At 36.6% G+C, this 12,436-nt stretch overlaps 1 protein-coding gene across 1 annotated transcript in view; it reads right to left on the bottom strand.

Annotated features, from left to right (window-relative positions):
• LOC106784044 (AF4/FMR2 family member 4) overlaps nucleotides 1–12,436 on the bottom strand; it is a 154,751-nt gene that overhangs the window by 38,076 nt on the left and 104,239 nt on the right. The window contains exon 3 of the mRNA XM_014743141.1: nucleotides 231–350. Coding sequence (XP_014598627.1) covers nucleotides 231–350 — 120 coding nt within the window. The remainder of the gene's footprint in view (nucleotides 1–230; nucleotides 351–12,436) is intronic.

Raw genomic sequence — 12,436 nt, 5'->3', positions numbered from 1 at the left:
AAAAAAAAAAAAAAAAAAAAAAAAAAAAACTAAATAAACAAACGTACTTTCTACAAAATTACAAAACATTTTATAGGAAAAATGTAACATTGTTCGACAACTGATAAATACTTGAATGAGTTTATTCTGGATAAATAAAAGACATTGATAATTTTGTTATTTACTTTAATCAGTATAAAAGTGTCGAGAATAAACTAGATAAGTCAAGAGAAAGAGAAATAAGAACTCACGTTCTCGACAGTAGGACTTGGCAAAGTCCACTGAATCGAGGAAGTTGCAGCTGCAGCACTAGCAGGACGTTTCTTGTTTACAAAGTCGACTGGTAGACTATACTCGTCGCACAATGAGACCTGAAAAAAGAAACAGAAACCGAAACGGTATATAAGTGTCTGCTCAAACGTATGAGAAAAAAGGAGGGATAGAGAAAAATAAAGTACCTTAAATTCAAAACGTTCATTGAATTTCAATTACTTTAACGCACACATATACACACACATATCCATACACATACGTATACCGGATCAATGAAAAACAATTACATCAGAGAACATAATGTCTGTCAAAAGAGACAGCTTCCTATCAAAGATTCAAATTCAATCCAACAAGGATAACAACGAAGAAGAAAAAAGACAAATTATATTTTTTTCTTTTCTCCAAATTTTTTTCTTTTCTCTAATTACCTATGTCCTGTTTCGAGCACGCGTCATATAAAAAGGAATAGGGAGAACGACGTATGAAATGAAGAGAGAAATTTCATGTAGAATAAAAAACAAGAGAGAGAATAAGGGTCTAACAACCGAAAAAACGAAAGAGCATTTGAAGTCGAGTCAAACAAGGATTTGTACCACTCGACAAATCGCAGGGTAAGCAAACCCAGCCATCCCTACCTACCAACCAACCAAACAACCAACCAACGAACGAACGAACATTTAGGAACACGACTGGTCCAGCTCATCAGCGATATTTACTGTCTGTTGGAGAATCGATCTATCGATGGGTGGGTGTCCTCGCGAGAATAGTCAGCAAGAGCAATAACAGGACTATTACCAGGAAACCAGCAGGAAGGCCAGGAGCTTGGTACCCTACCCTTCCTTCTTTCTCTCTACCTAACGACAAAGCTCCCAAACTAGAGGGTGAGAGTGAGAGTGAGAGTGACAGAGGGGGAGAGAGAGAATCAGCCTACCACCTAGGTCCGTGCGTGCATATAAATCGAGACAATCGCGAATCCCCTGAGGGCGGCTTATCGCACTGCTGGAGCTTGGGAAGCAAGCAAGCAAGCAAGCAAGCAAGCAAGCAGGCAGGCAGGCAGGCAAGCTGGCTGGCTGGCAGCTTCGTTTCTACTCGGTAAAGGGACTAGGGGTGGTGGTTTCCCTGTAACACCAACCCATCTTCGACTCCACGCGGATATATCCAGGGAATGCTGCCGTTTTATTCTCGGAGACCTCGCATGCAAATGGCCCGCGTTTATTGTGAGCAAAGAGAGGCCCCTATATGAATATGGTGAAGTGGTAAATGGAAGAAAAAATTCTATAGGAGGGGGCTCGCTCGCCTTGAAAAGGATTAGAGGAGAGGGTGGTAATCGAACGTTACCGATGATCGAAGATCGTTTTTTTTCTTTCTTTTCTTTTTTTTTACGTACTCGATTATTCCCTTTTTTCTTTCCTTTTTTTGATTCTTTAGGTAATATGTTTCCATTAACGAATGATATGATTATCATTATTATTAGATCTATTTTATTCTTACTCTTCGCGAAAATGTCTAGACCGACGATAAGAAGATCAGCTTAGAGAAGATATTATTTTCTAACTTCCTAGTTCTTGTCAATCTTTGAAATTGATACTAACAAGTGGTAACGCATTTCCTGAACTAACAAGGCTTCGGGCAATCACCTAGACTGAGGGGGAAGGGGGATTTAGCAGGGTGATTTCCCTGTTTGTCACTGGACGGAGGAAGCCAAATGCGAACTAGGCCGTCTCGTCGATACTATTCTCTTATTATATTTTGTTAAATGATTAATCATATTAAAAACAATATTACCTTAAATAAATATTAATATCGTAACTCGCTATGTGTGTTAAAAATAATAAATATCAAAAAGACTAATTTCGTCGATATTCCCATTCAATTTGAACTTTTTGACAATCCGAACAGCACAATTCTCGTTATAATTCAATAACGAATATTTACGTTCTTTTTCCTTTTTTTTTCTTCTCTCTCTCTCTCTCTCTCTATCTCTATCTCAAGCACGCGTTCTCCCCGTTGCTTGAAAGCAAAGTAAAAGTCAACGACTACGACGAAGCTAATGTTAGTTGGTTGGTGATACACATTGAGAACCCCTCATAGTAGTTGCAAGTCCCGTTCCGCATTTCTCTGTTCCCGTTTCTCGTCCGGCATCTCGCGGGTGAGCCGAGATTAAGCGAGAATATTTAGCAAATGTTTCGCATAAATCAAAGCCCGCGCAATATGTTCTGAGTTTCGAGCGAGGCTATGTAAATTCATGGTAATACCAGTGGCCACCCCGCGGAGAGAGAGAGAGAGAGAGAGAGAAAGAGAGAGAGGAGGAGGAAATTTCGATTCGGCATGGAAGAGGTTCAAGGGGAATGAAGAGACGTGGTCGACGAGTGAGATTGAAAGAGAGAGACAGTCGATGAATGAGAGTGAGAGAGTGAGAGAGAGAGAGAGAAGGAAGAACCAGTAGTAGGAAAAGCTCTGAACGAGGGTGGCAGAGCGCGTATTTCATGAACCCCTAAAGCAGCCCTGAGCATTGCTGCAACCGCCACAATCCCATTCATTCTCTTTATGGGCTCCCAAGTATTCGGGCACGGGCTTGAATAAATCGGAAATTTGCCCATAGGGTAGTAAGACCTACCGATTCTACTTTTTACGATTTAACTATGACTTTCTAACTGGTCATCTTTGACAATATACAACAACTGAAATAATGTTCTTTTTTTATATTTTTATTTACTTTTTTTTTTCGTAACTCGATACGATAATTACCATTCGATCAAATTCGTGAAAACTCTTCGACAGTTTTTAATATTATATTCTTCAGTACGGATTTGCTGAGATGTATTGCTATAAGAAAGTTTCAAATTACCTTAATGACAAGTAACAATCGAAACTATTCAACAAAGAGACAGTTGTTCGAACCGTGCAAACAGATCGATCACGATGACATAATTAACCCTAACTTGGTCTTGAATAGCTAAGGGTTCGTTCCAACGCCCGAGTAGAATATCTAAACGGTTGTCAGTAAATTGTAAACTTAAACGTATCGAGGGGGAGGAATCTACATTTGAATTAGCGACTACCTGTGTACAATAACATCGTGTTGTGAAATCCTCTGTAGATCACTTTGATTCATATTACAACAAAATATTTCCATAATCGTATCGAGGAGCAATGTATTATTTCATTCAAAGATTAATTGTTTCTACCATCATAGATAATTTATATAGGTATAAGACACATTTTCAATAATAATCATTTCGAATTCACATTCAATTTAAGTATTAATAAAATGATAAGAAAAATCTTTGGAATTACGAACAACGTGATTTAGATGACTCATCTTAACATATACATACAAATCGATTCTTTCATTATCAGATATCCATTAGGCATCTTGACACAATACAAGGATGAGAGAAAAGATGAACGAATAACCCCAAAGATGGGTTCACATAAGGATCTATATATATAATATATATATATACATTTCCAAAGAAATCTCAAGAGTCTTGTACCATTCGCTAATAAAAAGCCCAACTTTTCCATTAACCGTTCGCGATGGTCAGTCAAGATTTATTGAGATCCATAGATCCTTGCTAAAGTCTAACGAAAATAAACCACGAATGTAACGAGAAATCAAAAAAGAAGAAAAAAAGAGACTAACCATGATCAATGATAGACAGACGAAAAATGAGCTCAAATTCGAGCAAGAAATCCTTAGGGGCTATGAAGGTACTTTCCTTATGAACGCAGAGTTCTGCAGTGTTCTACCTTTTTCTATTCTACGCAGAACAAATACATTAAATTTTCACGAAAAGATTCTTGACAGGACACGATAGAGAACTTACCCAAGAACTATTTAACATCGTTTCCGAATTTACTCTGTTCGAAAAGGTTCTCGTACCTTTTCGTTCGATTTTCGAGAAAGAACATCAGTCAAATCAGTTTTTCTTAGTTTCTAATACGTCTTTTTGGATGAGTAAAGAAATGATACCGATATATTTTTCTTCTTTCATTTAATTAATTATTTCATTTGTACAACATTAATTACGATTTTGATAATTATTTTCATTTCGTACCATTGTAAATATTAAAATTAAGTTTACTCATTTATTTTTTTTATAATTCATATCATTGTTCACAATTAGTATCGTCGAATAAATGTCCTTTATATTTATAATATCAACTCAAAATAATAAAAATGTTAAGGTAACAAAATTGACTTTTTAAAACTTGTTCGAAAGAACGACAAACTTACAGTTTCAAATAAATCAACATAGAAATGTAATACGAACAATCTAACGTTATAGAATGTGCCTAAATCGATCAGCTGTTTCGCTACTTAAATGGAGAATAAACTTTAACCGATAGTATCAGAAAAGTGGAAATTCATTGAAGTCGGAGTTTTCGAAGAAAGCAACAAAAGAAAAAAAAAAAGAAGGGACACTGTGATTTCAAGATTCGAGGAACACGATAGACCTTTCGTCTTCATTTAAACTAGTCCGAGTATTTCACGTCCCTTTCCCTTGGTATCCTTTGGTCCTTCCAATCCGGTAGAATCGTTCCTTGGGAAGGAACACGCGGACCTTTTTGCCATGTTTCAAGCCCTTTGTGGGGTCACGAAGGGTCGCTCAAAGAGAAGGAGATTCGTTCAAAGTCACAAGAGTACGTTTCCGTTGCTAGTGACAAGAAAGGGAAAGAAAGAAAGAGAGAAAAAGAGAGAGAGAGAGAGAGAGAGAGAGAGAGAGAGAGAGAGAGAGAGAGAGAGAGAGAGTAGGTGAACCAAGGGTCTACCAAGCTGTTCCTAATCGTCTACTCTCCTTAAAGCTAAGTCCATCCTTCTTCCACCTCCTTCTCTCTTTACCCTTCATTCATCTGGAATTTCCTACAAAGCCCTCCTCCTCCTCCTCCTCAACAGCCAACATCTTCGTCAGTCTCGTCATCGAAAGTTCGACCAACCGAACAGAGCGTAAGGTAGCCACAGCTCAGAGTGATGCTTCCATTCGATGCTCAATTATACCAAGTACCAAAGTGGAAGAACTTTGGTTTACCAAAATTTCAAACTGTTATGAGCGGGTAGAGAACTTTAACCGTTACTTTATAAAATGAACGTAATTCATTCCTCAAACTTTATTGATATAATATCCAATAAATAATCCAAACCCTTAATATGATAAAATGGATGTGTTATTAAAACTAGACTAAAATAAAAAGATTCCTGGCAAGGTAATCGAATTCATTAAACAAAATATTCTAAATACCACAAAGTCAGGAATCTAAAGACCGTATAACAGGAGGAACGTGCTGGAGGGTAGTTGGAGGGTGACGAAAAATGACTATTAGTAAGATAGTCTAAATCATCTCGTGATAATCTTAGATGCCCTGGGCGATGGGGAAGCTGCCGGGAATCACGGAAAAGGGTTAGAAACTACCTATATGGATGCAAAGCCTGTAACACTACTGACACATCTTTCTTCGAACTTACACACATAGAGAAGTATATATATGTAGTACTCCTCTACGTGCTTCAGGACCCTCAACGAAGCTTCGTACGTAGTCACAGAAACGCCGTGATTGTTCCACCGGTTTCTCTATTGGGATAAACGTCTTCTCTCCTTCCCTTTCACCCTCTTATCACCCCTTATCCTATGACGGAAAGGTTTCTCTCTGTAGCGTTGGTCGTTCGCGGAAGCGGAACCCCATTGCCTAAGGGGCTGCTAATTGATTTTAGAAGTTCCTCCTTTGGGGCAAATCTCCTTCCAACCTCCCTCCCTCCCTACCTCCCTCTTTCTCTCTCTCCTTCCCTCGTCTTTTCCATTCCCATTCCCTTTTAGCCATGCTGCCACCATCATCCTCGAGGAGAGCACCCTTCTTCTTCTCCTCGATGCTTTTAGGAAAGACGCTGCAAGAACCTGAGGTTACTATCGCGACTACTAACGCAACGAGTACTCTCCTTTCTATGTTTCAGTCTTCGAAATATTCTCGAAGAACAAGCCTGATTCACTCGGCCAGCCCCTTGTTTCTTGTTAAACGAAAAGAGGGATTCGTCAATCCTTCAAGCCCTACCTTACCCATAGCCCATTTACTATCTACTACTACTAAGTTTCTACTAACTGAAAACAAAGTCAAACTTTTCGGTTAGTACGTTAACGAGACGTCATATCGTTGAGAATTATCTTGTCAAACTCTTTCACTAATCTTGAGATAGTATTTAACGTTTGCCTTAGAAAGAGATCGTGAACACCCCCTTATTCAGTAAAATCCGTATTTTCTCCTCGAATGCTTCCTCCTTATTCGAGTGTATACACAAGGATACTCGTCTCCGTCTAACAACAAGTGGTAGGATAATATAACTAGGGTAATTATCGAGTACTGTTACGATCGTTCTCGATCGTTAACTTTCAAGTCAGGATATTCCATGGCTTGATGATGAAATACAACACCGAACGTTATGCAAGACTTAAAAGACCGAGTACCGTGTTATGAAAATGGTAACAAGTCTTCTTCAAGCCTTAGGGAACGTCTGCTGCTATGAGGAACCATGAACTTGCTTGCTTGCTTGCTTGCCTGCTTGCTTGCTTGCTTGGTGGAAACAGAAAAGAGAAATGGAAAGGGTCGTTCATTGGTGCTTGTCAGTCGTAATCAGTGCTCTACTGCAACACAATGCGTCTCCTAGTGTTGAAACGCTTTCTCTCCCTTTTCTCCTGGCTTTCATCCCTTTCCCTTTTACTTCTCTTTCTACTATACCTATATCTCTTTCTTCTTCATCATCAGACCTACCACCACCTAACATTCACATTCCTCTTTTCTAGGAACGTCTCCTCCTCCTGCTCTCGCGTCACGTTCAAACATCCGAACCGTCTCACAATAAGCTTCCGGTTTATTAAAATCTCTTCTCTCTCTCTCTCTCTCTCTCTCTCACTCTTTCTCCCACATACACTCTCATTTTCCCTTTCTCTCATTTTCTCTTTCTCCCTCCCTCCCTTTCTCTCTTTCTGTTTCTCTTTGTCTAAACTGTACGGATAAGTGGAGTTACTTCGATTTGTCCGTCCCTTCGACGATTTCACATTTTAGTATTCTTCCAGGATCGTCCATTAAAAATGGGAGAGAGAGAAAGAGAGAGAGAGAGAGTCAGACCAATGCACGAGATATCCAATCTCGATGTTAACGATGTCGGTGGTATTCAAACCAACGTTTTTCCGAAGGGCTACGTGATTTTTCCTACGACGAAGATTTAATAGGAATATAACGGATGGGGATGTAAAAATATATAAGGGGTCGTCACGTTCCTCCGATTTCTTTCTCTCTCTCTCTCTCTATCTTTCTCATACCGAATTGACATATTTATATATATACGTTATATTAAATATTACTAATAATAAATATATATATATATGTTTGGGTAAGTTAAAAATTAGAGTAAATTTTGATTAATATTAAGAGGTTGTTTTTTGATTCTTATAATAATAAATAAAATAATGTCTTTTTCTTTTTCAACATTTTCATAGTCTCTCCCGTTATCTTTCCTTCGCGCTTGAACGAACATGATGCTAACCCAACCCTTCTTAGGTCGTTTTAGGAAGTACCGTAAAAGCGTTCTAAGGAAACCAATGTCGTTAATATCTCCCGGTACATTTAATTCGACTTTATATCCGGTAAATTCGTAAAATAATGTTGAAGAAATCGGAAGGAAGGAAGGATGGATGGATGGATGGATGGATGGAAGGAAAGTAACGTGTAAACGTGACTACATTTATCGTTATTATTGTAATTCTATTTCGATTTGATAAATATTATAATAAATATAGTTCGTAAAAAGAAGAAAAATGAATCATTTCTTTGAATTATAATAATTAACGACAATAAGAATAATAATCTGTAAAACAATTAAACAAGTAAAGAATCTATAAAATGTTTTGATTATTCTTCTAAAGAAACAAAGATAAAAAAAGGAAAGAAAAGAAAGTAACAAGAATAGGAATCAGAGAATAATATATAATATAATATAATTTAGAGGAATAAACCCTCTAGGGCTTTGCTGGTATGTCGTAAATTTCAGTGTGACGTCATTAATGTGCCATACTTGTTAATTAATTTGTTCGTTTCTCTCTCCGAGCTTACAAATTTCGAATAGAGAGAAAAAGGCAGACAGACAGACAGAAACAGCTGCAAATTTGCACGAATGCATTTAACGATAAACACGTTTGAACATATTTCAAATATTATCAATAATTTATCTGTATTGAATGGGAATTTAACCAGGGGGTGAAGGGGGGTGTAGTCGAGATGTAATACCTATTCGATTTAATTTGTTTCTTTTTTTTTCTTTTTTTTTACCAAAAAGATAAAAGAAATGACGAGATTAAAGTGACATCACGGATTATTACGATACCTTCTATACGTTTTCCTGTTTTAAGAGACCAATTTGGTCTTTGTAAGTATGACAAATGTATCCGGAGCCGAGACAGCTCTAGAGCTTTGGGTTTGCGAAATTACGTAGGATCTTCCGAAGGATTATACTCAAACGAGTGGTATATTTTATTCGCGGCTCGACAAGCAACGAGTTGCCAGAAACATCTGGAAAAGTATTTCCCTTGTCGTCGGAAAAAGAATATATTTCGCACGAGTTTACGTTTATCAGTTCTCTCTCGTGTTGTATTATAAATAAATAAATAAATAAAATGATTTTTCTCTCACTTTTTTTCCGTGTTATATCCAAACGTTTATACGAAGCGAAATATTTCAATTAAAGTGAAAATAAAAAGAAAAAAAAAAAAAAAACTAAAACCAAATGTATTATATCGTATTAACAAAATTGAATCAAACCGTGAAGAAATTTTGTTTGTCAACGAGTTCGCTCTCTCTCTCTCTCTATGCTTGCGATAAAAAATTTCGGAACGAAAAAACTGAATACGCAGAAAATTCGTATACGGCGGATAAAAAACGTACCGCAGTTGTCCGCAACCGTTCGACGACGATTTGTTTCTCTCACCGAGGTAAACACACAATTGCCGCGACTTACGGCAAATGTCCGAAGAGGAGATGATAGTCAAACAAATCCCTCGATTTAACGTTTTCCCTCGACTTTTACCGTTAACCCTTTACGCCGCCCAACCCTCACACCACCTCCCCTAACCACCTGCTCTCAAAAACACGAAGCAACGCGGGTTTTCCGCGACTGGACAGCCGTCACGTTGCCCACAGCACACGTGCATAATTAACGAAACGTGACGTTACTACAGATTGATAAATTTTGACGTAACACCGCCACAAACGACACGGATCCACCCCTATAGTTCTCATTCTCATTCTCATTCTCTCTAACACACGATTCGGCTTAACGATCATGTACACGGGAGCTTCCTCGTTCACGAACTTTCCGAAAGCCAAAGCCACAATGCGAACAGCCTAACACGCTTCTATCCTGTGGTTTACCGATCATTTCGATCATGTTATTCAAATCCCATACCTTCCCTAAACCTTATTCTTTATCCTCCATTCCTCTCGTTTAACTTTCTATACATCTGTCATTGTCTAAAGTATCGGTAAACGCGTTTCCAGTAGTACGAGTCAATCCATGGTCAGACGCGACACGAAAATCATTTACGTAATAAACGCGCGTGACAATAAAATAATAGGACTTTCAATCGATGAAATCGTTTAATAGAATATAATTATTATTCAATAATCGTTCTTAAATGACAAATACAATATTTTTGAACAAATTTTTAATTGACAATAAGATAAGAGAATATCTCGATGAATTATTATTATTATTCTCTAGTAACTACGGAATATGTAATTGACTAATAATTAATTGTCACAAATCATTCGTGTAACCCTCCTTTCTCTGTCCAGAGAACGCATTATCCCCGGACACGAGGAGAGATATCCTTCCTAAAGGATGACTAACTCGGCAAGGATAATCGCGTCTTCGACGATAACAACGTTATCGGCAAACCAATTTCGAATCGGCCATGCTAGGAGAGTTCGATTGTAACAATTAAGCCGTACAATTGACCGATCCGTTCACGTTCCAGGCTCAAGTGCTTACGCTCTTCAATCATTCACTCTTTCTTTCTCTCTCTCTCTTTTCTTCCTTTTTATCGTCCTTCTTTAATTTTGAGACATTTCGAGTAAATCGTGACGATTTATCGAACAGTTTATCTATCAATATTTAATTAATAACTGTTGTTTATTGAATCAACATTTTTCAATATATTTTCAATCAATATTATACTAATAGAAAAAAATTATTCATATTTTATTAGAGATATTATTTATATAATAAAATATTACAGTACGTATAATTCTACTCCTATTATAAATACTGTGACGAATTATTATTAATATAATTATTACTTATTGTAATTACTTATTTTGACAAAATATTGATTTAAAAAAAAATGTATAAGAAATATTTATTAAATAAATAACGAGTATCTCAATTAATTCACTTACCAACGGACTTGTCGTTCGTAATACGAGATAACCAGAGGGGTGAGATAGTAAGAGGCTATTGACTGTAATAGATTCAAATGGTTGCAGGGTATTCTAGGGCTATGTTGTGTGGTTATGGTTATCGTCGTCTAACACCGTAGTCGTCTCGGCCATCAAAATTAGTGGATTAAGTTTTACGATCGGATGAATGAAAGGACGACAAAGCGTCGCATATCATTAATTATCTTATCATTTTATTCTTGAAATACTGTCAACTTGAAAACTTCATTTTTAATTCATTGTTTAATTAAATACAATGTACCGACCACCAACAAAGAAATTTCATGTCTCACTGAATCTCATTTGATGTCGATAAACCCTTTTGAAATTTATCGGAGTCAAAGAGATGTACGATTCTAATGGAACACCCTTTCCTAACTACCTTACCCAGAAAGGGATGCCAATAAAGGGAGAGATTTCTATGTACTTACATTATATCGTGCGTAATTCCGCATGATCTATGAATTTAATTAAGTAATTATACAGAGAGGCATACTGCACATTAATCATTGCTTGCCATCGATTTATCTCTCTCTCTCTCTCTCTCTCACACTCTCTTTATCTGTTTATCTCCCTATTTTACCACTCATCATCTTTCATCTCTTACTACTTTCCCTTTATCTTAACCTCTCTCTCTTTCTTTCTTACTCTCTGTTGACTGGTGCCAACACTCTCAGTCCTGATTCCATTGTCCCTTTACAATAATAAGTGTTCCCGTTCACTTTTGGCAATCCCTCTTTAAGGAAATGATCCTCTTAACGACGTACTTCTTCATCGTCAAATCTCCCTTAACACTTTCTTTCAAATCTACCGAGAAATATATATATATATATTATTGTTTTTGTTTAACGAGGAAAAAAAACGAGATCGACGATCTTTAAATTTTATTTCACATTTAATATAAAAAATAAAATAAAATAAAAAAAAAAGAAAAAAAACTCTTGTGTGTTCTAAACGTTGACAAATTTAATTCGATTGGTCAGCAATATGTTAACCTTGAACTGCTAACGTAAGTCAAGTAATACTTTCAACAACAAAAAAAAGAGAATACAATTTTAACTCTTTTCTGTAATAAAAAAGAAAAAAAGAGAAACCTATTTCATAGTTTTAAGGGTTGCTAAAATTGAGTCTCTCTCTCTCTACAGGTCATCGCTAATTGGGTGCTGTACCGACTAAATTGCGGTCACCTTGTTAGAGACTTCTACCGACTTCTAGCGAAAATATATCTTCCTGGTAGTGAATGAAACACCCCTTTTACGTATAAAGTGAATCCTTCTGTAGATATCCTACGAACACGTACGTGTACGTATAGGTACATAACGCGTGTATTGTCTCTTGATGTTGGTCACCACTCGCATATACTATATGTAAGCTTGAAATATCGCGGAACAAATGAGTTGGTGTTCGTGTCAATTAATTACAAAGCTTATCGTTATCTCTCTCTCTCTCTCTATTTCTCTTATTCTCTTACTCTTAATCGTAACACATTGATACTTAATTTTCCATTTTAATTTCCAACGGGAAGTAAATAATAGACTGCTGCTATATATGTATATGTAAACGTTGTCGTATTATTTTCTTGTTTCTTTTTTGTGTTATAAATAATTTGTTAAAAAAAAAAACAATATTTAATTACTCGAAAAAAAAATATTTCAAATAAATTATCGTCTAATAGAATATATATATATATATATATATATAT

This window comes from Polistes canadensis, unplaced genomic scaffold (genome assembly GCF_001313835.1).
Source record: "Polistes canadensis isolate GaletaPanama2010 unplaced genomic scaffold, ASM131383v1 scaffold_29, whole genome shotgun sequence".
Lineage (NCBI taxonomy): Eukaryota > Metazoa > Arthropoda > Insecta > Hymenoptera > Vespidae > Polistes > Polistes canadensis.
This window is presented reverse-complemented; position numbering and strand designations above follow the sequence as displayed.